At 51.8% G+C, this 25,666-nt stretch overlaps 10 protein-coding genes across 10 annotated transcripts; 9 read left to right on the forward strand and 1 right to left on the reverse strand.

Annotated features, from left to right (window-relative positions):
• Window positions 1–233: 233 nt before the first annotated feature.
• STEHIDRAFT_148333 (uncharacterized protein) lies at window positions 234–3,122 on the forward strand. Its single transcript, XM_007306170.1, has 6 exons — window positions 234–483; window positions 638–826; window positions 921–1,413; window positions 1,541–1,696; window positions 1,798–2,229; window positions 2,316–3,122. Exons 2-6 carry the CDS (start codon window positions 717–719, stop codon window positions 2,517–2,519), a joined length of 1,395 nt encoding a protein of 464 aa, XP_007306232.1. The 5' UTR covers window positions 234–483; window positions 638–716; the 3' UTR covers window positions 2,520–3,122.
• A 1,580-nt stretch (window positions 3,123–4,702) lies between these two features.
• Window positions 4,703–6,031, forward strand: STEHIDRAFT_60196 (kinase-like protein; the record flags this gene model as incomplete). The annotated part of the gene is made up of 3 exons (XM_007305673.1): window positions 4,703–4,763; window positions 4,824–5,098; window positions 5,369–6,031. 3 exons carry the CDS (start codon window positions 4,703–4,705, stop codon window positions 6,029–6,031), a joined length of 999 nt encoding a protein of 332 aa, XP_007305735.1.
• A 1,355-nt stretch (window positions 6,032–7,386) lies between these two features.
• Window positions 7,387–8,316, forward strand: STEHIDRAFT_82022 (60S ribosomal protein L14). The gene is made up of 4 exons (XM_007305776.1): window positions 7,387–7,423; window positions 7,616–7,655; window positions 7,721–7,791; window positions 7,857–8,316. Exons 1-4 carry the CDS (start codon window positions 7,418–7,420, stop codon window positions 8,154–8,156), a joined length of 417 nt encoding a protein of 138 aa, XP_007305838.1. The 5' UTR covers window positions 7,387–7,417; the 3' UTR covers window positions 8,157–8,316.
• A 1,072-nt stretch (window positions 8,317–9,388) lies between these two features.
• STEHIDRAFT_158836 (uncharacterized protein) lies at window positions 9,389–10,283 on the forward strand (the record flags this gene model as incomplete). Its single annotated transcript, XM_007306171.1, has 5 exons — window positions 9,389–9,716; window positions 9,771–9,866; window positions 9,930–10,042; window positions 10,114–10,214; window positions 10,268–10,283. The coding sequence occupies 5 exons, from the start codon at window positions 9,389–9,391 to the stop codon at window positions 10,281–10,283; spliced, it is 654 nt and encodes a 217-aa protein (XP_007306233.1).
• A 503-nt stretch (window positions 10,284–10,786) lies between these two features.
• STEHIDRAFT_158837 (uncharacterized protein) lies at window positions 10,787–11,818 on the forward strand (the record flags this gene model as incomplete). Its single annotated transcript, XM_007306172.1, has 1 exon — window positions 10,787–11,818. One exon carries the CDS (start codon window positions 10,787–10,789, stop codon window positions 11,816–11,818), a length of 1,032 nt encoding a protein of 343 aa, XP_007306234.1.
• Window positions 11,819–12,951: 1,133 nt separating this feature from the next.
• On the forward strand, window positions 12,952–14,128 carry STEHIDRAFT_82027 (ribosomal protein S10). The gene is made up of 3 exons (XM_007305777.1): window positions 12,952–13,285; window positions 13,340–13,396; window positions 13,450–14,128. Exon 3 carries the CDS (start codon window positions 13,619–13,621, stop codon window positions 14,075–14,077), a length of 459 nt encoding a protein of 152 aa, XP_007305839.1. The 5' UTR covers window positions 12,952–13,285; window positions 13,340–13,396; window positions 13,450–13,618; the 3' UTR covers window positions 14,078–14,128.
• A 150-nt stretch (window positions 14,129–14,278) lies between these two features.
• On the forward strand, window positions 14,279–15,403 carry STEHIDRAFT_140562 (mago nashi). The gene is made up of 6 exons (XM_007306173.1): window positions 14,279–14,350; window positions 14,482–14,597; window positions 14,722–14,785; window positions 14,851–14,938; window positions 15,018–15,107; window positions 15,206–15,403. Exons 1-6 carry the CDS (start codon window positions 14,310–14,312, stop codon window positions 15,254–15,256), a joined length of 450 nt encoding a protein of 149 aa, XP_007306235.1. The 5' UTR covers window positions 14,279–14,309; the 3' UTR covers window positions 15,257–15,403.
• Window positions 15,404–16,063: 660 nt separating this feature from the next.
• On the reverse strand, window positions 16,064–17,212 carry STEHIDRAFT_148337 (uncharacterized protein). Its single transcript, XM_007306174.1, has 6 exons — window positions 17,016–17,212; window positions 16,765–16,953; window positions 16,616–16,638; window positions 16,378–16,538; window positions 16,302–16,318; window positions 16,064–16,235 (listed from the first exon to the last, which is right to left on the reverse strand). Exons 1-6 carry the CDS (start codon window positions 17,051–17,053, stop codon window positions 16,136–16,138), a joined length of 528 nt encoding a protein of 175 aa, XP_007306236.1. The 5' UTR covers window positions 17,054–17,212; the 3' UTR covers window positions 16,064–16,135.
• Window positions 17,213–19,007: 1,795 nt separating this feature from the next.
• STEHIDRAFT_100168 (uncharacterized protein) lies at window positions 19,008–20,178 on the forward strand. The gene is made up of 6 exons (XM_007306175.1): window positions 19,008–19,172; window positions 19,233–19,244; window positions 19,326–19,642; window positions 19,726–19,776; window positions 19,851–19,904; window positions 19,957–20,178. The coding sequence occupies exons 1-6, from the start codon at window positions 19,023–19,025 to the stop codon at window positions 20,015–20,017; spliced, it is 645 nt and encodes a 214-aa protein (XP_007306237.1). The 5' UTR covers window positions 19,008–19,022; the 3' UTR covers window positions 20,018–20,178.
• A 456-nt stretch (window positions 20,179–20,634) lies between these two features.
• Window positions 20,635–25,227, forward strand: STEHIDRAFT_169949 (uncharacterized protein). The gene is made up of 21 exons (XM_007306176.1): window positions 20,635–20,745; window positions 20,807–20,971; window positions 21,041–21,263; window positions 21,475–21,639; window positions 21,701–21,782; window positions 21,844–21,963; window positions 22,026–22,140; window positions 22,201–22,289; window positions 22,348–22,569; window positions 22,628–22,731; window positions 22,785–22,866; window positions 22,928–23,086; window positions 23,141–23,311; window positions 23,372–23,750; window positions 23,804–23,931; window positions 23,983–24,138; window positions 24,191–24,394; window positions 24,450–24,561; window positions 24,615–24,793; window positions 24,855–25,004; window positions 25,065–25,227. Exons 1-21 carry the CDS (start codon window positions 20,682–20,684, stop codon window positions 25,131–25,133), a joined length of 3,138 nt encoding a protein of 1,045 aa, XP_007306238.1. The 5' UTR covers window positions 20,635–20,681; the 3' UTR covers window positions 25,134–25,227.
• Window positions 25,228–25,666: the final 439 nt, after the last annotated feature.

The following is a 25,666-nucleotide window of genomic DNA, read 5'->3' on the forward strand; positions in this document are numbered from 1 at the left end:
CCTCACACCAATAATACGCAAATTTTCGGGAGACCTCGGTGCTCCTGGGCTTAAAATACGCAATTTTTCGGGAGGGCTTCGCCCTCAACTTGCGTAAAAATACGCAACTTGACCGGGGAACCCTCATAGGAGTGTCCCGGGCCCTCCCCCAACCACACATTCAACGCCGTCTTCGAATCCGGCCAACCATGCCATGACGACCGTCTTGGTCCTCGACACCTGCCTACCTTGCGCTCAGTCTCCTCTCTTCATATTCTTTGGTTTTGCTCACCATGTTCAGATTTTTTTTTGTTGTCGTCTATGTTGCCCTTCGTACTGTCAATGGAGGACCCCGTGCACCTACCCGCACGCTCACATTTCTCTTACATTTCTCCAATAGGTAGACCCTGGCAGGTAAAAGACGTCCTCCGGTGTCTATGGCGACAGAAGCATTTGCGCTGGCGGGCGACGACGACGACGACCTCGTAGCCCAGAACAACCTTCGTGAGATCAACCGCTTATCCGATATCTACATAAAGCTAATCCCCAATTGACCACCGGCCTCGTTTTCGCACACACGCTCCCTTCCCGCTCCTTCCTTTGTTATCCTCTTCTTTCTCTCTGCCCCTGTCATTCCCTGTTTTTCTCTCCGATATAGAGCGCTGTAACGCGTAACGACTTGCTTGTGTCTGGAATATCAATCTTCACTATCTTAGTCTCACAACCCGTTCGAGACCATGGCGTCTCAATCTGAATTATCACTGCACACGCAACACACGCGAATCAGCACCAAAACGCTTTCGCAGTATGACGGTCATGCAGAGGGTCACCTCAATTGCGTTGGCCTGTGAGTCCTAAATTTCTCATTCGACCCTTTCATGCATATTTCCAAGTCTCTTTCTTGCTTCTCTTGATTTACTTATTCGTCCACAACCCCACAGTCGTCACGGCTGGCGCCGTAAATTCTCCGTCTCTCCGCCTGAAGTCGAGATGTTATCGTACGCTCACCTCGAAGCCGTCCTCGAGCTTCCAACCTTACGCCTCCGCTCCTCCCACCTTCGCATATTCGTCGAAAACCCACCGGACTCTGGCACCTTCTCCAAGGTCCGCTTCTGGAAAGATGATGGTTCCCTCCAGTCCGTCCTTGTCAAGGAGTTTTTCGCCCACAGAATGCAGGATGGCATCGTGACCGTGCTGGACGTGAGGGACGGAAATGACAGGGAGGATACTCTGAGTATCAGGAGTGGCTTTACAGGATCGATGGGAGCCGGGATGGGGAAGGTGGGGAGGTCAGCAGGACAGACCAAGGAGTGGATCAAGGAAAAGAGGAGGGCAGTGAGTAGGATGGCGAGTACCTCGGGGAGCAGGGGTGGGCAGACGCCTGGGCCAGTGGACGATGATGACGACGACGATGAGCATGACGAGTCCCTCCCGGTGCGTTGTGCTGCGCTTCTCAAGGATTGACGCTGTGGCGTCAGCGCCACAGTTCGTCGGTCCCTGCCCTCATCATCCTGCCTTCAGTATCCCCACTTGCTAACCTTCAGTCCAAATCTAAATGCAGCCTACGCCTGCGCCCGCACCGTCTACCTCCCGTTTCGGCGCTCTCATGTACGCCATTGGTCTCAAATCCGAAGCCCCGCTACCCCCGCCCCCGCCTCCCAAGACCGAAGCACAACTTCTTGTTGAGAAGAAAGAGGAAGAAGACAACTTGCGTAAGGTAGACCCCCTTACCTTCGCCTTCACCCATACCATAGCTTTTGCACTTTGGCTTTACGTTGCGAATACTGACGCGCTATACGTTTCCTTTTCTGTGTGCAGCGCGGATGGATGCCCCCTATCATTCGGCGCATCACTAAAAAATCCACTGGCACGAGATCCAACCGCTCTCTCCGTTCCCGCCTCGATGAAGCCAATCCGTTCTTCTCACCTTCGGAGCGCAATCTCCTACGTAACAAGAAGTCGAAGACCGGAGAGGACGAGCACATCGGCGGGGACATCGCTGGTTCGAGTACTGCTGTCAATGATACCGCGACCGGGACTATTAAGGGGAAGAGCACCAGTGTTGGATTCGGGCTTGGTGGATTGAGTTTGTCGAGGAAGAAGACGAATGCGAGTGGGACTGCGAATGGGAAGTTCGTGGAGGATATTGGGGACGGGGAAGAGGATGCGGAGGCGATGGAGGAGTTTTCGATCGTCGAGGGGGATGACGACATGGAGGCTAGCAACGGGGTACAGGGGAAGGACAAGAAGGTGCGCTGAACCGATTGTCATGAGTTTATCTCTGGAAATGTGGTGCTAATGATGAATCGCTTGGACGGGCGGTCGTGTTGTAACAGAAGTGGCGTCGTCTGTTGGGTAGTAGGGACCATCTTCCTGCTGAGAAACCGGACAAGGGTAAGGGTAAGGCGTTCACTGGCGCGCAGGTCGTTTCGCAGCCGAAGGACGCGTTCCCGAACACCTCATTCGAGGACGGGACTCGCAGTGTGAGGGCGAGCGGTGAAGGTAGCAGGAGCGGGAGCGCTGCCGGCAGTATCGATTAGGCCTCGCACTGAACACTTAAAGACGGAGCGTGGTTCTGTGGCGGTAATCCTCGATGTTCAATCTTCTAGTTCGCGTTTTTTGTGGATGAGTGTACGGTAGGACATCACGTCTTTTTCGATTGATTTATACCGCCCCGTTTGCAGCTCTATTCCTTTTTTCTATTGTTTGGGTTGCGTCTGTTGTCCTTGCCTTCTCCAAAATCTCACGATCCTTACGTCTCTCTACGTCTCCCCCTTGATATGTGCTTCTCACATTTGTCTCGATCTCTCTGCTGTTGACCATATTACCCCTTGGATTATTTCTTCACTATGGCCGTCTTTGTCACGGCTGTACAATACCGTGCTCTTATTTACGTACATACCATCTATATACTGCGTTGTCTATAATTATTTCTTGGTCTTGGTCTCCTTGTTCTCGTCTCGAGTATGCTCGCTCCGTCTGTATTGCGATCTTGCGAACCTCCAAACCCCCTCCCCGCTCATTGACTTAAAGTTGCTTGGATATTGTTTGCGGTCGTTTATCCTTTCCTTGTCGGTTTCCGATGGTTGGGTACATACTTTCGTGGTTGTGGATACTATGCGCTTCCCTAATTTACAACCCTGGTGCTTTTTATATTGTTTGTTGGACTCGCGCTCGCGCTCGTAGCTAGGGTGCATGCACAGGACGTAGGTACATGCGCCTCCTGGGATCGTGTCTGGGTACGAGCGAGGTGTGGCGCCAAGAGGGGGAACATGAGCCTCAGTACAGGATCAGGATCGGCCATTTGTTGAGAGTTCAAGCAACTCGGGATACAAATACAGGCAGGCAATTAGGGGACCCGCTCAGTCACATCCGCTTCCGAGAGTTTATAAACATGAGGGAGTGTTGATGCATTTCTGTAGTGTATGGCATTGCAAATCATGAAGACTCCTAGAGGGAAGGCGATCCGTGGAAGCATGTTGCGTGCTGCACGAGGAAGCTCGAGCAGGAGGTGCTAGCTCCAAGGCAGAAAGCTCGCTTAAACGTGTATACGACGTCCAAGCTGCGAGAGGCCATAGTAGCGTTGGAGAACCTAAGCAGCACGAAACGAGTGTGGCGTAGGAGCTGATCTCAATGAGGAGTACCAAAGGACGACGGCTAAGGTAGCTCAAAGGAGCTGTACCGTCGGATGTTGAGGGGCAGATCGAAACCAGCATTGCCTCCACATAAACGATCGCCGTTTGGGTGTGTTGGTCTGTGCATGGAAGGCGAGAGGAAGAAATGCCATGGGTGCATAGGCGAGCCCATAGTTACAGAGCCCGATCGTAGCCACTGGATCTACGACTCGTGGTAGTGACAAGGAAAGCCCGAGCGAGGTCCAAGCTAAGTAGATGAAGAGAGACATCCCTTGCAACTCAGCTGAGGAAGCCACGGGCGATCCTTTGTATTGAAGGTGCCACAAGGCGTCACAAGAAACGGAGAGGATGCTTCTGTGCGGGCGCAGAACGGGATCGGCATTGAAATAATCCGTTTGGCATGTCATTACATGCACGATCATCGATATCAGTGGCCATAGGCAGAGTTCCAAGAGCAAGACAACAAGCAAGGAGCTATTACTAGGACATTCTACGACCATGGGAGATGGGTGGCGTAAGGACGTTCATCGTTCGGCAAGGGGAGAGCCGGAAAATAAGACGCCTCGAGGACAAGGCGTGTCGTGTGCGCTCCGTCAGTTCCGAAGGGAAAAAAGCGAACGGGGATCGAGCTTGCGGGACAAGCGAGGCTAGCAGGTCTGAGCTCGCTGCGGCTGACGATGGTGGTGGTCGAGGACAGAAGGTGAGGAGCGAAGGCCTCGTTGTGGTGGACGAAAGAGAGGGAGCTGAAAGGGGATGTGTGGGGAGAGAAATGAAAGAGTGTGATGTCACGCGGTGCTTATGTAAGATTAGTTGAATGTTTCAAGCATTGGCCTGCTTTCCTTTCCTTTCCTCGCTTCTCCTCTGCGTCCTCGTCTGCCCCCAGAGCTCCGGCTAGCCTGCCCCCTCGCCCGTGTCCTCGTCCTCGCCGTAGCCTCAGCACGCAGCCGTTGATGCCATCTGCACCCGCGCTTTCAACACATATATCAAGCCCATCCTGCTCTCAACACAGTCAGTCTTTCACCCCCGCCATGCCTCCTCGCAGACGTGCCTCTAATGCTTCCTCTTCCTCCTCATCTTCCTTCTCTAGCATGGACTTTACCTTTGGAGGAAAGTACAGACTCGAAGAGGAACTCGCCGTTGGTGGTTGTGGTTCGTCATTTTCCCCTTCTCGAGCCCCACCAAGTTCTCACCCCGCCACCCTCATCACAGGTACCGTTTTCTATGGCGTCCACAACGTCGCGGGCAAAGAGGTCGCGATCAAGGTTGAGCCTGCAATCGCGAAACACAGCCCTCTCAGACACGAATCAAAGATATACAAGAGCCTCATGGGCGGTCCAGGAGTTCCCTGGATTCTCTACTCGGGCAAACAGGGAGAGTACAACGTCATGGTCATCGACCTCCTCGGTCCTTCTCTCGAGGACCTCTTCAAGATGTGCAATCGTCACTTCTCCCTCAAGACCGTCTTACTGTTAGCCGATCAGCTTGTGAGTACTCGTATTTATCGCGATTTACGCGGTCGTCCTACCCCGCGTACCTTCCATATACGGTATTGCCACTTCCCGTTTGGGAGATCTGGCTATCCAGTTACGCTCCAGGCCGCTGTCCCTCTCCTTGTTTCGTCAAGGCCACTTGATTAGCTTCGGATCTCGATGGCCCTTTGGTTTCATCATCCCGTCCCGCGCGAAATCCTCTGACGTCGCGACCCCGTCATCCCGTCATTATTTTTAGCTGACCAACGTTTTCTCCATCTTCAGCTCCTCCGAACTGAGTTTATTCACGCGAATGGGCTCGTCCATCGCGACATAAAGCCTGCAAATTTCGTCATGGGCACTCATCAAGCCTCCCATCTCGTCAATGTCATTGACTTTGGCCTCGCCAAAAAATACCGTGATCACCGAACAGGCGCTCATATCCCATACCACCAAGACGAGCATCACGGCGTCGGCACATCTCTTTTCGCATCCATAAACACACATCAGGGTATCGAATGCTCACCACGAGATGACCTCGAGTCCCTATCCTACATGCTCATCTACTTCCTTCGGGGCACATTACCGTGGAGGAAACTGAAGAGCACGACCGTGTCGGGAACCTGGGATCTCATCAGGGACGCGAAGCTCCAATGCGAAAGTGCGGGCACGTTGGTTCATGGGCTTCCTAGAGAGTTCAAGACCCTCCACGAGTATGCCCGCGGGCTCCAGTTTGGGGATACGCCGGATTATACGGCTTTAAGGCGGATGTTCCACGATTTGGGGGACAGAATGGGCGTCGTGTATCCAGAATTGGAGCTCGCGGGCTCAGACGTGTCGCAGGAATGGAGAGGATTCGATTGGATGGTGGGCAGGAAGGGAGAGCGGAGAGGAAGGACGTGCGCGGCTTGCAAGAAGAGGGCCGAAGCATTGTGGGCGACTTCATGATGAGTCGTGCGGGGAGGGGGTAGCGAGGATGCTATGTGCGCTTGTAGGCTTGACGTTGGAGGATGCTTGACGTGAGTCGCTGTCTCCTGTGTTTTCTTTGTTTGTAACGAGCATCGGCTTAATGTGTATTATAGTGAGTCGAACCAGTATGGTGACGTGATTGCCACACAAAGCGAACGGAAGCCCGCCCCACCCAGAGCTGTCCACCGTTCGAAGACTGCTTCTACTACCTTGCCGCCCATATTATTCTTCATTATCGCCTGACGCAGCCTCACTATATTCTATCTCAACCATTGACCCTGAGGGTTCTGGTTTCGGATTCGATTGACCATTCGGTTCGATGGCGGTATTCATATTGTGGCCCTGCGTTAGCTAGTTGTGCATTTCTGGGATGCTTGCCGCTTGGAACTAGCTATGCCGAAGGGCTGGTAGCATTTAATCAACAGGTATGTGTTTGCTTCTGCCTTTCCCCCGTGGCAACGACTAATGTCAATATTCATACTTTGTAGACCTTTGTACCTTCACCTTTTGTACCTTCTATAAGTGGAGTTTTTCGGAGGCGCTTCCTATCCAGAGCGTCTCGTCGTCGTTGCCTTTCAAGTTTCCCTCCACTCGTTTCTGGCATTCTCTCGCATTTCACCAAACATCTTGAACAGTGCATGCATATCTACTGCCATCCCCTCTCTCCCTTTTCACACCGTCCATTATCCTTCTTCGTGTCACTGTGCAAATACATCCATGCGTCGACGCAATCACTCCGTTCACTTTTCCCCCATCTTGTCTCTCTTATTTATGTATCACGCTCTTTTGCTTCTGATTCAGTTCTACAGTATCTTCTCACCGGGAAGAGTGCCACTACAATTGACAGAGCACCTCTCCCTGCAAACTCCCTTCTCAATGCACCCACTTCTTTTTAGCCCAATTGCAGACTCATCACGGACTCGTACTTTCTTCATTCAACCTTTCTACTCTCACGAACGGAACGTCTCACCCCAACCACCACCATCTGCATTCGATTCATTCCCATTCTTTTCTTCCCTTTCGTCCTCTTTCCCTTCTTATCCTCCCTCGACTTCATCTTTCAGGGTCTGTTCTTGTGAATTTGTATATACTTGACCTGCTTTGTACTTTTTATATCTTTACATAGTTTCTGCTCTGTTCAATACAAGTATCGGGCGTTGGCCTGTCCATCTTGTGTGCCTTTGCCGTTTTAATGTGGTGCTTGAGACTGAATATTGCTTAGCACAATTCTTCCGGAAGAGAATTGCCGTTCGTCTTGTGGCCGGCAAACTCCGGCCGAGAAGCCGCGGAATCTTGGCGCAAGTCTATTGCTTGACTGTCCTCATCGACGCCGACGACGAACCCACCCCCTCAAGAATATTCCCGATGTCTGTGAGTACGTCTCTCGCTCCCGAGGCTGCTGGGCATGGTTTGAAGAAAGAGCGAAAGTTAGGGAGAGAGATGAGAGTATGGATGGTTGGATGGTCGGATGGATGACGCTGGCTGGGTCCGCTTTGCAGCCTTGGTTTTTGCAGGTTGAGTCCATCGTTCGCCATGCTGACTGCTTCTGGAACAACATTATAGGAAAACTCCAACTTTACCCGTTTCGTTGAGGTCGGCCGTGGTATGTACATGTTAGTGTCTACGGTTTCTTATGGTGCAGTAACCTTGAGTCCGTTCGCGCTCTAGTCGTGCTCGTCAAGAGCGGTCCTTCCGCCGGCCACATCGCAGTGATTTCCGAAATCATTGACCACAACCGGGTATGGGAGACATAGATCCATCGCTATGACTCAATGTACCGTGTTGCTGACTTTTGCTCGCTCAGGCAATCATTGACGGCCCTACCACCTCAGTTCCCCGCCAGTCCTTCCCCTACAAATACCTCACCCTCACTCCTCTCCTCGTCAAGGGCCTCCCCCGCGCTGCTGGTTCAGGTGTCATCAAAAAGTTCCTCGAGAAGCAGGAGACCGTCTCAAAATGGGATTCGTCGGCATGGGCGAAGAAGTTGGCCGCAGTCCAGTCGAGGAGGGCATTGAGCGACTTCGAGAGGTTCAACGTCATGGTGCTGAAGAAGCAGAGGAGAGACAGCGTCAGGAAGTCGGTGAAGGCCTCTGCGAAGGCATGAGCGCTCTTCATTTCTGTGCGTTTATGTCTCGTGGGGAGGTTTGGATTGGAGGGTGGCGGTGTACTTGAGGTTTCGTCCTGTCTTCACGCTTTTCGCATGCATGCATCTGCCTATGTCAATTCCATGAATATGCCATGCAACATCCACATCTATGACGGGCACTCTGCAGCCCGTGTATTCTAACGTGGGCAGGAATTGTGCTTGGTTTGGGCCTAGCTTCTTGCGTGGTGATGCTCGAGAGGGTTCATGCCAGTCTGCAGTTTGCGGCGATACTCAGAAGGCAGTGCTATAATTTCTGCTGAAAGGTCTTACAAGGATCTCGATTTCGCTGTTGGGTGAGAAGCTTCAAGTTGGCTCTTGAAAACAAGCTCAGTTACCTTCCAGACTGCCACCGTTGCAAAACCAACATCAACTCATGTGAGTTATCGTCACCTCCTGATATTATAGCAGATGACTTCTTATTCTGCATGTTCCAGGGCATTGCCATCTATTGGTCGTGAGCGGAAAATATATGTGAGTTCTCCCAGCCTTTTTGCATTCTTTTCGCAGAAATGGTCTACAAGCTTCTGAAATAAGGTGGGGATATCGGACATGCCAGCTCTCCGCGGATTGTGGGTGCAGATTATCGGCTATGATGGAATGTCGTCGCAGTTCGCACTGCCTGAGTGTCTCGTACCTCATTTTAATGCGGATCCACAGGGGCCACCTCTTTTTCACCGCAATATATTGGTTGTGTTTCCCCACCTATTTGGGGAGACACAGAAAGAGGCGCGTTGAAAGCGACTGCATCCCCGAACATCATAACAGGCGCTATATGTGCCTGATACATTTATGCCTCTTACACAGACATAAACTCTCATCCAACATGAACAAGTGTTTCGTCTCTGAGGGCCCGCTGTACCTCCATGACTTCTCCCAAAGCAAGGTCTGGATTGTCAGTCTCACCGCCCTTCACGCAGGTCACTTCCCCTGGCCTTGTAGCACACACTATGTCGAACGCTGTTGACCTGTACACTCAGGCCGTCTCTTCTCCATGAGACCGGATGGTCAGACCATTGGTCGGAGTGAATCTCGAAAGGCCACTCAACCTACGGTTTCATTCTTAGTTTCGAAATTGCCACTCCCCAGCTTGGGGCCTATAAAGCCCCTGCATTATCGGGCGGGACAAGCAGGCATCTGCTCATCCAAGTCCTTACTTCTCTTCGCCACATTTCATCTGCAGTATCCCCACCATGCTCTTATCCACTTTCCTCACTGTCGTGGCCTCTTTGAGTGCCCCAGTGCTCTCCCTCTACGTTCGCACTGATACGTCCACCTCTCCTGCGTGTCCCGCCGTCGCAAACCAGAGCATCACCGTGGGAGCGCACACGGTCATGCTAGTCGACCTGGCATGCAGCGATGTCACGGCTGACATGGTTGATATATTCTTTCCCCCCGGCTGGCCATTCACTCCCATAGCGCCGAAGTCGACCGCTACTCTTACTGACACGGTGACGGTAACTGCGACAGCGACCGCAAGCTCAACTCCTACCAACGCTATCAACGTCTGTGGCACCGTTTGTGAGTACGAGCTGCAGTACGCAAATACATGTCCAATGACTGGAATGATACTAGGCAATACGCTCTGCACACAGTCCGGCCAACTTCCTCCTACCATGAACGACTGTCAGGTCGTCAAGGAAGCTATTCAGATCTTTGAAGGCAACTCCTGTGAGTGTTTTAGGCAAACTTACCCCTTCATTCTGGCCCAGGCTGAGTTGGCTTTCGCAACAGCTCCTACGTCTATAGTCCAGCCTGGCCACATCCAACAGCTGACTTTCGGTACTTGTCGCTTCTTCTTCGAGAACTTGAACACCGTTCCCTTGGAATTCTGCTGGCAGGACCTGGTAGGCCTCCCCTCTTACTCCAGAACTCAGGTTCTGATAAATGCTCCTGTGTCTTTGGCATTATTGCGCAGGGCAATAACGGTTCTGCTGCAGCGGATGCTTGTTTCCCACCCGTTCAACCCGTCAACCCGTCGGCGGAGTGTGTTGCGCCGACTTTGAGCTGGGAGATAGGGTCAGTATCAACTTCTCCGGTGTTTACAGTGAATCTTATTTCTTTCTACATAGTGTGGGCCATGCGTGAAGGTTCTGAATCCTCATGAAGCAGAGTGTCCACTTGTTGATCCAGAGCGATCCACAGTGTCTCGCCGATAATCGCAGACCTCAAGCTGATATTTGTCTCACCTCAATGCCAGAAAAGGACGGAAGAAAAATCGTTGCTTTCTCTTGTGAAACATGGATTAACCGTGACATGAACTTGTTCAATTCCTACGTTGCGCTCCTGTACCCTTGATTGGATGCTTTGCGCGGTAACAAAGTGGCTGGACGTATTGCGCCAAGATTCGACTGAGACGCCCGCGTCAACTCGCTCACGATCTTGACTGCCTTACTGAGTCATTCCGTCGAGTGGGCACCCCTGAACACCTTCAACGCCCGGCAGCCTGAATTATTGCGGGGACCTTTAACCCGTTAAACTTTTCCCATAACCCTCCGTCCACTTCACACTTCTTAGTCTTATTCATCAAGTTCCCCTCTCTACCTCCAGAAACTCACCTTCTCACTTCTTCCTATTCTTCGCAAATCCCGATGCAAGCCTACCCCCTTACGCCACCTGGATTGACTTCTGTGCTCTCCGAGCAGCTTGGCATCATTGCATGGTCTAAATCCCCGCTTCCAGCCCTGCGCCCTTCGGGTGACCTCTCTGACCCGCCTTCGCTACTGTCGGACGAGCAGGAACTCGCTCCAAGGAAGCCTACCGCCACCGCCACCACTGTCTTTACTATTCCACCACCAAGACTTCATTCAAGCGTCGATACCTCGATTATCTACGTCGCTGTCCCTGCCCCCATCACCACCACCAACACCACCACTCCCGTTCTAGACGTAGAAGTGCCCGTGGATCCAGCCTTGATCACGTCTTTTCCGTCGCGCGCAGTCACGTATACGCGTAGCTCTCACTTTCGCGTCACCGAGGGGTCGAAGAAACTCTGGAAGCTGGCGGCGTTGAACTCCTGTACGGCTCGACATCGAGCGGCGATGGCTCGACGCGTTCAACAACGATTGGGGGCTGAAGCCAAGGAGAAGGAGAGGATGAAGAATAGGCCCACGCTATTGCAGGATCTGAAGAACTTGGCTGCGAAGCCGAGGCAGCCACTCTGTCCAGCGGCTGTGTGGTCCCCGGAGGGAAATAGGGGAAATGGAAAGCAGGTGGGAGTGGGAGAAGGAGGTGAGGTCGAAGTCGAGTTCATCATCACGCCGATCCGTAACAAGTCCACGACGCCGATTGCTCAAGCGGAGGCCGCTCACGTCAGGCGTCGTGCGAAGAATGGTTCTATCAAGCTGAGAAAGCTCGCCGCTGCTAATATGTGTGTTCAAAAGCATCATGCAGCGACGGAGGTGGCTAGGAAGGAAGCAGAGAGGGCTAGGTCGGTGAAGAAGGAGAATAGGCTGAGGGAGAACCGCGTAAAACTGGCAATTCAAATCTCAACAATGGCGGAGGACTGCTTAGCTGCCAGAGGCGGAAGTAGGAGGTCACGTAGGAAGCCGGCGCCGAATCTGTCGAGGATGTTCGAGGCAGAAATCGGCAGCGCCGGAGTGGCTGTTATGGCTGAATGCTGATATGGCGCTGTCCATGTGATGGATTCTGTAGACTAGTGCTTGTACTGTTTTCGATAGACGGTCAAGAGCTGCATTCTTCTAACGTGTCAGAGAGTGACTAGGGCTTGCTTAAGGCGATGTGATACGTTTGCGGATGTATATGTTGCACGAGCAGTCCATTAGAGAAAAAGTCTGGAAGCGACTGATCCCAGACGCGACAAATTCAGAAGACCTGGGGCGTACCATAGATGTATCACAAAACAAAGGTCAATTTATGTTCAACCAAAATACAATCGTACCTCACCCAACCATGCTTTCACTCAACAAGTTGTTGCTCGAGGAATTGTCGAATAACGGCCATGATATGGGCGCGTACGGAGTCAGGAACAGAGTCTGGGCGGAGTAAGGTCCAGAGTGAGTGATATAGGGTAGCATATGCAAGGGAGAACTAACGCGATGCACCGGGCCCAATATTCTGTACCAGACCTCGCAATGACAGAGGCTCCATTATCCTTGCGTGCTCTTCAGGTAGCACAAGTAAAGAACTACATCCTTCAAGCACCGAGATAAGGCGTACCTTTTGCATGCCCTCGAACATTATCCAACCAGCCGTCTTCATTCAATTTATATTTGAGAAGAAGGCTGATTCTACATTGTGAGTGAGTAACAAACGTGAGCGGGCTGAGCCTTGCGTGCACTACTTGAATCTTGAGTAAATCAAAGGGTACGAACTTGTCCCATTCTCCGGACTGCACAAGCCTCTTCTGTGATTGGTCGTAGAGACTGACAATGTCGGCCTCTGAATGGCCTGCGGGAGGCATGGAGGAGGTTGAGAGGAAAGCAAGGGTGGCGAGTGGCGGACGCGATTGAGACGCGACGCGGAACATCACGTGTCTCGAATTTGTCGAGAACGCTGTCTGCTCTTCGTGCTCGTTGTTCTGCACAGTGTACGCGATGCTGGCCAACGTCGCTCGCCGCTCCCTTGTCCGCAAAACCCACCATGGTATACCCGTGCTATCTACTTGGGGACAACAAAAGCGAGGCCTGGCTCGGACGCCGTATGTCTCCGTCACTTCCCGAACAATCACTCGTCTAAAACATACTTTTTGTTTTCAGAACTGTCCGAGACGATTCCCGCAATTCTTCCCCTCCAGAGTCTCTCCTCTCCACGGCAACATCACCCGCCGCATCCTCAAAGCCTAAGCTCGCTACTGTGCCTCCGGCCGTAGATACTTCCACCCATATTGCACCCACTGACCCGCTCTCCACCACGAGTCCCATCGAGGAGGAGTCTGTCCCTGCTCGAGCGACTTCACCCTCTCACCCCAGCTTGACCCCCGCGAAAGATACAGCGGATCTTCCTCTAGTGGACCCCTCTGCTGTCGCCCCCGCTGAGATCTTGCACAAGCCAGCAGATATCGTGTCTAATGAGCCTGTGGCTGCTTCGGTCACAGAAGGTGCTGCAGCTTCATCATCCCAACCCGAGGCGTACGTCTCTTTCATTATCAATAACTGTATTAATGTCCTGACTGCCTTACCCAGACCTGTTGTCACATCGCCTGCAGAATCTCAAGAACCCATACCATTGGTACCTCGCACGTATGTACCCTTTCGCAGCCGCTTTTGTACTGTCAATAACCCTCACCATGTAGGCCTAGGACTAAAGCTATTACCCCATCAAAACCCAAGGCTCAAGCTCTCAAACCACTTCGTCGCGTCGTCGCAGATCCCGAGGAGCAGTTCTGGCACTCCCAAATCGTCCACGGTCGCAGCTCGCTCGCTGCTTTCCGCCACCCCATCAACTATGGGGTTCCCGTCGCCATGATTCATCTTCGCTCCTACAGTCCTTCTCTCTTTCCCTTCTTTTGCCACTTCATTGAACATGCCGCTGCCTCGCTTGGCATTCCAGTCTCCGGTACAGCCACCTTGCCCAATCGCAAAAGCCTCTGGACCGTCATCAAGGCTCCATTCGTCTTCAAGAAGTCACAGGAGAACTTCCAGAGGATAGTCCACAGTCGCTGCATCAAAGCATATGATGCGGATCCAGCAGTCGTGGATAGATGGATCAAGTATATCGAGAGGCACGCGCAGGGAGGTATTGGGATAAGGGTCGTTCGGTGGCATAGGGTGCCTGTTGGAGTTGGGGAGATGCAGATCAAACGAGTCCTGGGCAGGTTGAATAAGAAGACGAAGACGAGTGGCGAGCAGGTAAAAGCATTGAGTCAAAAGATCATTGCGGAGGAGATGAAGGTCGTCGAGAATGCGCCACCGGCTCCCTAGTTGAAAGTGCTCTCGACATTGCATATACATCTACCGGGAAATTAATTCTTCTCTCCCACTGCCTGAGGTCATGAAATCGTTGAATGTGTATATACCACAAAAAAAGCAAAACGTTCTATAAATGAGGTCTCGTTGAACCTTCGAGCAAGATCACCGGCAAGTTCCGGATACCGACGCGTCCGCGTCCAGACCCCACGCGCTCAACATCTTCTTCACCGACCACCACGACACCATGACCTCCTACGACAAAGATCCATTTTACCTTCGGTACATCCACATCTCCTCTCGAAACTTTCGCAAGACTGACCGCGCTCTCATAGGTACTAGTACGTGTCATCTATACTCTGATTGCCCGACCCCTTGCCCTGTGAGGTCAACAGTCTGATCTCCTCGTTTCTGTGCAGCACCGGCCACTCTGGAAAACATGGACACGAGTTCCTTGAGTTTGAGTACTCGCATGGACGTCTGCGATATGCGAACAACTCCAACTATAGGAATGATTCGTTGATCCGCAAAGAAAGTGCGTATAGATGGCCATACCTTGCTTGCGCCGCTTTTCTAACCGTATCGTATCCCTCGTACCACGCCTGTTCACTCTGCTCCCCCGGAACCTTTTCTGTCAACGTTCACGTGCGATTTCTTAGTGTGGGTCGGGCCACTCGTGGTTCAGGAGCTCAAGAGGATCGTTGAGTCGAGCGAGATCACGAAGTGAGTTGTGTTTTTTGTTTTGTGCGCATCGGGATTCTGACCCAGAGCACTGCATGTGCACTTAGGGAGGATGACACAAACTGGCCGAAGAAGAGCATTGTAGGAAAACAGGAGCTCGAGATTCGCGTAGGAAATGACCACATCGCGTTCGAGGTCGGTTCTTCTTCTTTTTCCCAGACTGTGTCTTGTTTCATAAAGAGCACATCTTGACGAGTCTTGACATCTTCCATAGACGGCAAAAATAGGTTCCTTGGCGGACATCCAGGACAGTGAGGACCCAGAGGGTCTTCGCGTGTTCTACTACCTGGTGCAGGACCTTCGCGTGCGTCTCCTCCCATCCCCCTCTTACTGTCTTTTTCTTCGGCCACTGACACTCAGCATTTACACATATCACTCTTTGGCTATGTTTGCCACAAATAGTGCCTCATTTTCTCCCTCATTTCTCTTCACTTCAAGATCAAGCCTATATAGGTAAACCGGCTTGCTGTCGCGGGTCATCCTGTACTGCACCACCACTTTCATGTGTCTTCTTGTACCTCCGAAGGTTGTTATCGCGTTGCTTGTCTTCACTTATGCCATCTATAAATGCAAATGCACTGAATCGAATGGCATGCCAACAATGGACTTGAATACCGCACAGCTGTCCCAGTGGGGCCATTTTGCTCACTGCCGTATACATTTGACTGGAATACTCTTTAGCTATGGCGAAGAACTGGGATAGGCGTTCGTGTATTGTCCGTGGTCCGTTTTCCGACCTTTCTCAGCCTTCACGAACAAGAACATGGCAATATATGCATGAAGATACAGCAAGTTACGACTATGAAATACTCTGCGGCAAATACAGACGAGAGGTCAACGGGTCAAATGATATGAAGGATTTATGCATGCAGGGAATCGGACTACGTATGCGGATGGCCATCAAATAAATGCAGGAGCAGGGAGAGCGAGTCAGTACAGGCAGCAGCGCCTACGCGAGTTAGAAGTCGAAAGACAGGACAGCGAGTCAAGGAGTCACTTATGCGAGGAGCCGTACTAGGAAGCAGTCAAATACGACACGACAGGAGCACAGCGAGCAATACAGTAAGAAGCACGATACGAGGGGAAGTCGAACTGAGCACGGGGTTCCAAGAGATACAGTAGACGACGAGTACAGATTAAGATACAGCAAGTAAGTATGAGAGAAACAGCGATACAAAGCGATACGGACAAAGTCCCAAGGGTTCGTGAACAGCGGTCAGATGTGAGCGAAAGCATGTTTTGGGGTACGTGAGCAGAGGGGGTAAGTATGAGATTAGTTGACCAACAGGGAAATGATCAGAAAACGGCCGTTTGGTTGGCGGTTACAACGGATTAGATATTACGGAGCTTCTTCCAGACGTCGTCCTCTAGGAATATGTCGCGTTCGCCCTCAAGACGGGATTCGCGGTGGCATGTCGCAGCGTGTTTCCACCTACATTGAAGCCAATCGTTAAGAATGGTAACAGAGACTATGACAGCAATTCCCTGAATCATTTACCAGAATAGTTCCTTGACCTGATCGCAATGTTCATTTAGACAAGGTGAGGGTTGCAGAAGGTTGAGACTGGACCAACCTTGAGCTCTGTGTCTCTGATGCTTTCAAGCGGTATCCACTTCTTGCATTTGTGGCATTTCCCCTCTTCGATCTCAGACTTTTCGTTTTTGGCCGCCACACGGGCCACGACGCGGAACGCGAGCGGAGGAGAAAACGGCTGAGTAGAAGCTGAGGAGATACCTGCACACGACGACGAGCAGAGAATTGAAGGTCATGAACTTGAAAACATTGAGGCAACGCGGAGCAGTACTGCGTACCATGATAGTACTGCATGTGGTAGCTGCAAGCAAACACGCCAAACCGATCAGTATGCTTCACGAGGGTAAAGACTCTGTGTACTCTGCCAAGAGGTGTTTTTGTTAATAAATGCCTATGCGGAGGGGCTAGGAAACAAATAACTCACCACTTAAAGGCGCTGACCTTCATCGCTAACCACACTTTCTTGCCCTCGCCACCCCGCTGAACGCTTTCGCAGCAGATGGGACATAACCCTACTTTGTCCTTGCCGCGGCCGCGGACAAAACGAGGCGTATACAGATCGGATGGGTGGCGCGGAGTATTCCACATAGCTCCCTGTGCGCGCGGAAGAGAGGGTCTGCAGTATGACGAAAGAAGTCAGGGCAAATGCCTAAGTGCATGAACAATGCGAGAACATACGGCTTGTCATCTTCCTCTGCCGAGAAGTACGAAGACATGGGGAAGCGTCGGTAGAACCTGAGATATTTCGCATTGCGGGGAAGGTCTGCAGGAAACGTGCGTTGTTGTATATCTGCTGTGGCTATGTCATCCTGCGAGTCGACTGGAGAGCTTGTGTCAGAGACCGGACTGCCGTCACGACTTGATTGAGGCGAGGGAGTAGTAGTATATGCATCGGCTGAGTTGCAATTGCGGCTGCTTCGTGTATACCTCCCCATTGCCTGACGAAGTTACGAACCAGAATTAGTAGTCTATTTACAAATCAGACACCATATACGCACCTTAAGGGTGTTACTGCTTGGTGACACTGACTCCGAATTCAACTTTCGGCGGATGGACGCCGGCAGCTGACCCTTGGACCGGAGAAGCTCGGCCAGTGGACGCGCAGATGAGCAAGAAGACAAGGTATCGTCCTCGGGATCCAACCCAAGGCTGTTTGAGGTCGGACCACCCCTGTTCGGAGTCGCAGAAGGACAGCGCGATGAGCAAGAGGAGAGTGAGGAGAGTGGCGATAAGCTGAGGGCGAGCAGGCGGGTAGGCGCAGGTGGCGGAGCCTGAGGACTGGGATTCAGGGAGGCTAGTTTGGGGGAGACGGATATATGCGCACTCTCAGAGCTGAGATGAACCGGGGAACTGAGAAGCGACCTGTCTTCTTGTAGTTCGTCTGAAGAGCCCGAGGAAAGTGGATTGCAGTCCGTCTCCATTGCCAGTTCTGCATCCATAGAAGGCAATGGTGGAGGTGAGGTACGCCCGACATCTGAGGAGTCATCTGCCAGAATGGGTGATGACGAGCGAAGAGCCGATACAAAGGAGGGTGGAGAGGGGGCGTCATCCGAGCTAGGATCCAGGACGTTGTGTTCAGAGGCGAGAGCTGAGCGATGAAGTATGGCGTGCCGGTGCGGGCGAGCCTGAAGGAGCTGCTGCATCAAAGATGATGGTGGGGGTGCATCTATGCGCCCATTTATCCCGTCTTCGGCATCAACAGCATGGTTGTAGTTTGTGGTGCGTTGGAAAACACGAGCGCGTTTGTCCGACCTAGGATGTAATACACTTTCACCGGCGACGAGAGGTGAGGGACCAGCTTTTCGTTTTTTGGAGGTAAACTTGCGTCGATGAGGGTTCGGTGGAGAAGATGGGCGGGATGGACATTGAGGGGAGCTTCGATGGTGCTCGACGGGGGAGACACCATTGGGACTAAGCGAGAACGAGAAAGGGTTCTGGGAAGGCGGAGTAGCGGAAAAGTCCAGAGCAAGCAGCGGATTTGGGGTTGCAAGAATGGGAGATTGCGAGTATGAGATCAGAGCACTGGAAGAGGAGATTACGTGAGATGGAGGGGACAAGTCGAGAGGTGGAAAAGGAGCGGGATCGTCCACAGATGGGGAGTGACTCGAGTGGACCAATTGAGGAATGCGAGATGAAGAGATAGGAGAATCAAAGAAAGTGAGCGACGACGGTCCGTATTTCCCATCCGGAGAGTCAAAAGAGAGAGAGGAGGTTCGTTGGCTTTGAGAAAACGAGAGATGAGTGTCCGATTGTGAGTGTCCGAAGGTGGATGCAGAGTTCGAGCGGGAAGGAGAGCTAATGTGCAAGAGTGAGGGTGCATCGTGAGTATGGCTAGAGCGAGCATGCAGGAGGGCATCAGACGGAGCATAGGTCGATGTATGCGCATCGAAAACATGAGCGGTCAGCCCTTGCTCAGGAGAGAGCCACGAAAAGTCGTGTTCTTCACGTTTAGACGGCGACCAATCGAGATCGCCTGGAGAGCTCTGAGAGCCCATGTCTGCTTGGACGAAATCGGTGACGGATGAAAACAATGTGGACGTCGTCGTCGTCGTCGCCGGGGTGAGAGGACGACGCGATGTGGACGCGTTGTTTGTGGCGATACATTTCCTTTCCACGGATGCGGATACGTTTGCGGCGCGTCACGCCACGACTGCCACTCTCGGCGAACCACATACCTGCTCGACCATGGCCTGGCTGCTCCCTCTCCCTCTCCTCTCTTTCTTCCTTTTATTCCTCACAACAAGAGTACATGGGTCAGCACTGACGACCGCCATCTCTCCTAACGAACGCCTATGCTTCTACGCGGACGTGGATAAAGCTGGGGAAAAGATCGGCGTGCGTTTCCCAATGATTCCTTCCTCTCATGCTGCTCTTCTGATGATGGCTCTCGTCTAGTTCTATTTTGCTGTGCGTTTTCGTCGTACTCTTGAAACAGCCTGCGTCACATGTGCCAACATACCCGTCTAACCTTAGTATCCTGCTGTCTAGGTGCAAAGCGGAGGCTCCTTCGATATCTCCTTCGATGTCAAAGATCCAAACGAAAAGATCCTCCTTGACGGCGTCTCTGAGCGACAAGGTGACTACGTCCTCACCGCGAACACCGTCGGGGAATACGCGTTTTGCTTTGAGAACGACATGTCGACCCTTACCGACAAGCTCGTCGACTTTGACATCATGGTCGAGAGCGAACCCAGACGGGAGGCCCCTGCGAAGCCGGGTCAGATCAGCGAACATACAACGCCATTGGAGGAGAGCGTGTACAGACTGAACGGAATGTTGATGAACATAAAGAGGACGCAGAAATAGTGAGTTATCATTGTGTACATGCCTGCGGAATATTTGGTGGTGCCGGTCATGTCTGTATGACTGACGAACTACGTTTGTTTAGCTTCCACACCCGCGAGAACCGAGGGTTTTCCACCGTTAAGTCTACTCAAAGGTATGTTTCTTAGTAGCCTCACACGACATGACAGTTCTGATGATTCTCCCATACTTCTTTGCCCCGTTGTCCAGTCGTCTATTCTGGTATGCCATCTGGCAGACCGCTTGCGTTATCGGCATGGCAATGTACGTATGATTTCTTATACATTCCGTCCACTCGACTGATCTCCCTGCTTAGTTTCCAGGTCTACGTGCTGCAAACCTTCTTCACCAAGACAGGGCGGCGGTACAAGGTCTAGAGCATACATAAAGTCATCTCTATATACTTTACTGGAAATTTCGAGAGGTGGAGCTGTACAGTGGTGGAAGATGTGTTGGTGCTATCCATCATAATATTCTTCTCGTATATTCGATAGTGTTCGTGCCCGGACTCACCAAGAAAACTCTCGACTCTGAATCCTGGATCATAAAGTGGATCATGTCGTCTCAACCACCGTTCAACAGAATCATCGCCTATCTAGATGAAGTGCTCATCCCGTCTTCACTTCGTCATAGCTGCGTGCCAGTGAAGGTTTATTCGTTATTCTACCGAGGCTCTCACCGCGATATACTTTGGCCGAGGTCCACAGCGTAGTGGTGACGGTCACATAATACGCGTTTTGGGTAACGAAAATCGTCTTGCTCACTGACGTCGGAATACTCAAAATTTGCGCAATAAATATGGTTCAAGGCCTTTGTAGTCTAAGTTGCAGCAGGTTGCAGCCCTGTGCAACCCGTATACTGTCGATCGTGAGATCCGGGGAGATAAGATAAGATGGTCAAGGAATGAGCGGAGTCGAGCGGAGTCACTCTTTAGGACTCTAAAGTAAAATCAGGTCGACCGGAATGTTGAGAGTTCTGTCCTCGCCACATCGATCTCTTCTCCGGTCAAGTAGATATCACTATATCGCCTGCTCCAGATCAATGTCGTCCCAACCCACCCCTCCAGACTCGGGGGCTGCAACTCCCGTTCCTAACAAAAGCGCAGGTTTGTTGAGCTCTGCTGTGGCCCCCTTGCTCCCGGACTGATAATTCGATCGCGAATCTAGCAAAAAAGGAGGCCAAGCGCTTGGAGAAAGAAGCAAAGCTCGCTGCAAAGGCATCTAAAGTCACCGCTAACACTGCTACCGGAGAGAAGAAGGCCAAGGCTGAAAGAGAGAAGAAGGAAGAGGAGCCTCCCTATGTCAACACTACGCCCAAGGGTTCGAAGAAAGGTGCGTCCATTTTCCTATCCTGTGTCGTCCTGATGTTAATAGCGTTGTTTTACCCCTGTCTTTATGTAGACACCACTCAGCCTATGTCTGCGGGTTATAATCCCATCGCCGTAGAGTCTGCATGGTATGACTGGTGGCTTGAAGAGGGCTTCTTCAAGCCTGCTCTGAAGCCCGATGGCCAGCCAAAAGAAGAGGGCTTGTTTGTGATCCCTTCCCCTCCACCGAATGTCACAGGAAGTCTCCACATTGGCCACGCGTTGGCGACTGCTATTCAAGATTCATTGATACGTTGGTGAGTCCCATTCAAGCGTTTGTGGCCCATCTGGTACATCTTCAAATACATTCACACCCTTCGTCTTCCAACGTATCGCAAACATCGAACGCGTTTCTCATCTACGTCCCACCCTTCGACCCATTCCCTTGTTACTTTATCACATCGATTCACCCATCACGTTCGAGCCGTTGGATGACGAGAAACCCGAGTTGACGTTCGCCCTTCCCAGGAATCGCATGCTGGGCAAGACTGTCCTATTTGTACCAGGATTTGACCACGCTGGGATATCAACACAATCTGTTGTCGAGAAGCGGCTGTGGAAGACCGCGGGCAAGACAAGACACGACCTTGGCCGCCCAAAGTTTGTTGAGACCGTGATGGATTGGAAAAATGAGTACGTCGTGACGATCACATCGGTCTATCTGGTGATTGATCTGGACGTTCTCCCCATTCAGCTACCAAGGTCGCATAACGAACCAGCTTCGCCGTCTGGGTGGTAGTTACGATTGGTCGAGAGTGGCGTTTACCATGGACCCGGTGCGTAAGCCAGATGGAAGACGCTATTCTCCTTACAACGCTAACGAGTGGCCCAACCCAGCAACTATCAAAAGCGGTCATAGAGACCTTCTGCCGTCTTCACGAAGATGGAACCATCTATCGCGGTAACCGTCTCGTGAATTGGTGTGTGCAAATGAACACCACGTTGTCAAATCTTGAGGTCGGTCGGATGATTGTTCCTCATGATGAGAAGCTGAGCAAGGCTGATTGACTGGGACTCAGGTTGATCAAAAACAACTCACCGGGAGGACTCTGCTCAACGTCCCCGGATACGACGTGAAAGAAAAGTTCGAGTTTGGTGTGATCACATCGTTCGCCTACCCTATAGAGGGCTCTGGTGCGTATGGACGTAGGAACCCGGATTCGGAAAACGGTCGCTGACTTCAGGCATATTCAGATGAGAAGATCATAGTAGCAACCACGCGTCCAGAAACGATGCTCGGTGACACTGCTATCGCTGTTCACCCCGATGACTCGCGCTACAAGGTCAGTGCTCTCAACGCGGTCGTGTACCATCGTTTCTGACCGCACTGTCTACCATCAGCATCTACATGGAAAATTCGCCTTGCATCCTTTCGTCGACCGACGTATCCCCATCGTCACTGATGACATAGCCGTCGACATGGAGTTCGGAACGGGTGCTGTAAAAATCACCCCAGCTCATGATCCCAACGACTACGAAGTCGGCATGCGCCACAAACTCGAGTTCATCAACATCATGAACGACGATGGAACCTTCAACGCAAACACTGGAGAGAAATTCCAGGTCCGGGATTTGATCAGTTTGTTGTTTGACTGCGCTGAAGTCTTATGATCATTTGTAGGGCATGAAACGATTCCACGCGAGAGTGGCGGTGGTCAAGGCGCTGAAAGAAGCTGGCCTGTTTATCGAGACGAAGGACAACCCTATGCAAATCCCTTTGTGCCTGTATGTTCTCAATTTGCCACCATCTCTACTCAGTCCTTACATTGCTTCACCAGTAAATCCGGAGATATCATCGAACCAATACTGAAACCTCAGTGGTGGGTCAATTGCAAGCCCCTCGCCGAGGAAGCCATCAAGGTGAATTAGCTGTATTCTCTACCACACGTCGAGGTAACTTACTACGTCTCCGATTGTGCAGCGAACGAGAGCTGGCGAGTTGCACGTCGCGCCAAAACAGTCAGAGGCAGATTGGTATCGGTGGCTTGACAATATCCAGGACTGGTGTATCTCTCGCCAACTCTGGTGGGGCCACCAGTGTCCAGCATACTTTGTCGACATCGAAGGAATAGAGCAAGATGTACGTTCTCCCCACATATACTCCGTTTCATCCTCCTGACCCTCGTTCATCCAGAACTCCGACGGCAAGAACTGGGTTGTGGGTAGAACCCTCGAGCAGGCCACTGAGCGAGCCAAGGCACTCGCTGGCGACCGTCCGTTTACGCTGAAGCAGGATGAGGACGTCTTGGACACGTGGTTCTCCTCTGGTCTCTGGCCGTTCTCCATCCTTGGCTGGCCAGACAAGGTGCGCCCACACCTGCATATCGGAGCACCATGAGTTGCACTCATACTTTCACTCCGACAGACCGCTGACCTTGACCGATTCTACCCCTCGAGCATGCTTGAGACAGGTTGGGACATCATCTTCTTCTGGGTGGCCCGTATGGTGCTACTGGGCATTCGTTTGACGGATAAGATGCCGTTCAATGAGGTATTCTGTCATGCTATGATTCGCGATGCCCATGGACGCAAGATGTCGAAGTCTCTCGGAAACGTCATTGATCCCCTCGACGTGATCCAAGGCCTTCCTTTGGATCAACTGCATCAGAAGCTCTACGAGGGCAACTTAGAGGATAAGGAGATCCAGAAAGCGATGGCTGGCCAAAAGAAGGACTTCCCCAAGGGCATCCCCCAGTGTGGCGCGGACGCATTGAGGTTCGCTCTTTGCGCCTACAGCGGTGGTGGTAAGGCGGATCGTAATAAAGCAGCTCAGAGTGTACGCTTAAATCATACACAGGTCGCGACATCAACTTGGAGATTCTCCGCGTAGAAGGTTACCGCAAGTTCTGCAACAAAATATTCAACGCGACGAAATTTGCGATGCTGAAGCTTGATGAGTCTTTCGTGCCAGAGGCCCGACCGAAGGTTCGTTGACAACAAACAAGTCTGACATACCGCTGACTCATTGTTACTTAGCCTACAGGCAAAGAGAGCTTGGTCGAAAAATGGATATTTCATAAACTCAACATCGCTGCCGACGAGGTCAACAGGCAGCTCGAGGGACGCAATCACATGGCTGCCACCAATGCCGTTTACAACTTCTGGTTGTACGAGCTTTGCGATGTCTACATTGTCAGTGCATCCACTTTTGCTCGCAATGGCAGGTCGCTGATGGAAAATATAGGAAGCTATGAAGCCTATGACTGAGCCAACTGCGCCTGCGGAGACTCGCGCTTCTTCTCAGCAGACTCTATACCTTTGCTTGGACTACGGCCTGCGGCTTCTTCACCCCTTCATGCCGTTCGTCACTGAAGAATTGTGGCAAAGGCTGGCGCGAAGGCCTAATGACCCCACCCCTTCCATCATGGTGTCGCAATACCCGGTTTTCGTGAGTATTTTTTGTTTCACTAAACTTCCAAAACCTCCCTTGATGTATTTTCTAGGACAAAGATTTTGTCTTCGATGACGCGGAGCGGCAGTTCGAGTTGGTATTCAACATCGTGCGGACAGGCAGATCGCTCGCGGCGTCTTACAATCTTCAATCAGACATCCAATGCAGGTATCATTAATCCCTGTCCGTGGCTGGTCATGCTGATTCTCTGCTCTAGTGTATATTCATACTCAGACGGATGCTGAAGCCGCCCTTTTCGAGCAACAAGCGCCTACCATGGTCACCCTCACCAAGGGCTGCAAGAGTCTAAAGGTGGTGCGCCAGCTTGATGAGATCCCAGCGGGATGTGGTTCTACTTCCTTGACGCCGACGGTTGCCGTGCATGTACTTGTTCGGGTGCGTGACCAAATGCCTCTTAACACTTTTCCTAGCTGATTGCCCCCCTTTCTTACTACAGGGGTTGGTCGATCTGGATGTTGAGATCTCCAAGTGCGAGAAGAAGCTGGACCTCGCCCGCCTCAATCTCAACAAGATCACGAAGATTGAAGCTCAACCAGACTACGAGGAGACCATCCCCGCGAACGTGCGCTTGTCGAATGAAGAAAAGGTGTGGATCCGTCGACTGTCTGCTCTCAGAACGTGACTGACTTGTTCACCTCTTCACCAGAGGAAGACGTTTGAGGCCGAGATTTCCACGCTGGAATTGTCGAAGACCATGTTCGCGAAGTTGAAGTGAGATTTGTATAATCGTGTTGTAGAGTATCTCAAGAACATCGATGTTTTGCGCCGAGTATTACAGGGCACCAATGCATTTTATACTTTCAAATCTTCTCCCAATGCGTCACGACGGTGCGCGAACCGCAGGCGTTTCTCGCTGCTTCCCTTCGTCCACGCTCGTTGATCATCGCACTGGGCAGCGTGGAATGAGACACAGCGAAGCTCGAGCTGCCTAGCAGATAACGTCATAATCGGGGGTCACCAATGAACAAGTCCTCGTTCTCAGGCTGCATGAAGTGAGATTCGAGGAACAAATTTTTAATAAAAGTACCGCTAGTCTGTCACTTCGGGCAAACAGCTGTTTATTGACGTTTACCTTCGGGGTCCACAGCAAGTCACCTGTGTCGCGCTGCAAGGGTGGTTATAGTATGATCAGCCAAACACGTCTCCGACGGGAAATATTGCATAAACTCGGCGAGGAACGCGTACTGTGTTGCTGACGCGCCGGAGTTCTCGATTTTTCTGCGGGGTTCGGCCGTTTCCGGGTTGGCT

Source organism: Stereum hirsutum, assembly GCF_000264905.1.
Source record: "Stereum hirsutum FP-91666 SS1 unplaced genomic scaffold STEHIscaffold_10, whole genome shotgun sequence".
NCBI classification, from domain to species: Eukaryota; Fungi; Basidiomycota; class Agaricomycetes; order Russulales; family Stereaceae; genus Stereum; species Stereum hirsutum.

Coding starts and splice junctions, on each gene's coding strand:
- STEHIDRAFT_148333 (XM_007306170.1), top strand. CDS start 717: ATGGCGTCTCAATCTGAATTATCACTGCACACGCAACACACGCGAATC. Junction 1,414..1,540: donor AGCATGACGAGTCCCTCCCG/GTGCGTTGTGCT, acceptor ATCTAAATGCAG/CCTACGCCTGCGCCCGCACC. Junction 2,230..2,315: donor TACAGGGGAAGGACAAGAAG/GTGCGCTGAACC, acceptor GTGTTGTAACAG/AAGTGGCGTCGTCTGTTGGG.
- STEHIDRAFT_82022 (XM_007305776.1), top strand. Junction 7,656..7,720: donor TTTCGTTGAGGTCGGCCGTG/GTATGTACATGT, acceptor TTCGCGCTCTAG/TCGTGCTCGTCAAGAGCGGT. Junction 7,792..7,856: donor AAATCATTGACCACAACCGG/GTATGGGAGACA, acceptor TTGCTCGCTCAG/GCAATCATTGACGGCCCTAC.
- STEHIDRAFT_82027 (XM_007305777.1), top strand. CDS start 13,619: ATGATTCATCTTCGCTCCTACAGTCCTTCTCTCTTTCCCTTCTTTTGC.
- STEHIDRAFT_140562 (XM_007306173.1), top strand. CDS start 14,310: ATGACCTCCTACGACAAAGATCCATTTTACCTTCGGTACAT. Junction 14,939..15,017: donor ATGACCACATCGCGTTCGAG/GTCGGTTCTTCT, acceptor CATCTTCCATAG/ACGGCAAAAATAGGTTCCTT. Junction 15,108..15,205: donor ACCTGGTGCAGGACCTTCGC/GTGCGTCTCCTC, acceptor TGCCACAAATAG/TGCCTCATTTTCTCCCTCAT.
- STEHIDRAFT_148337 (XM_007306174.1), bottom strand. CDS start 17,053: ATGTCTTCGTACTTCTCGGCAGAGGAAGATGACAAGCC. Junction 16,639..16,764: donor ATGAAGGTCAGCGCCTTTAA/GTGGTGAGTTAT, acceptor GTTTGCTTGCAG/CTACCACATGCAGTACTATC. Junction 16,539..16,615: donor CCACATGCAGTACTATCATG/GTACGCAGTACT, acceptor CGTCGTGTGCAG/GTATCTCCTCAGCTTCTACT.
- STEHIDRAFT_100168 (XM_007306175.1), top strand. CDS start 19,023: ATGGCCTGGCTGCTCCCTCTCCCTCTCCTCTCTTTCTTCCTTTTATTC. Junction 19,643..19,725: donor ATAAAGAGGACGCAGAAATA/GTGAGTTATCAT, acceptor ACGTTTGTTTAG/CTTCCACACCCGCGAGAACC. Junction 19,777..19,850: donor ACCGTTAAGTCTACTCAAAG/GTATGTTTCTTA, acceptor CCCGTTGTCCAG/TCGTCTATTCTGGTATGCCA.
- STEHIDRAFT_169949 (XM_007306176.1), top strand. CDS start 20,682: ATGTCGTCCCAACCCACCCCTCCAGACTCGGGGGCTGCAACTCCCGTT. Junction 20,746..20,806: donor CGTTCCTAACAAAAGCGCAG/GTTTGTTGAGCT, acceptor TCGCGAATCTAG/CAAAAAAGGAGGCCAAGCGC. Junction 21,964..22,025: donor CCACGTTGTCAAATCTTGAG/GTCGGTCGGATG, acceptor ACTGGGACTCAG/GTTGATCAAAAACAACTCAC.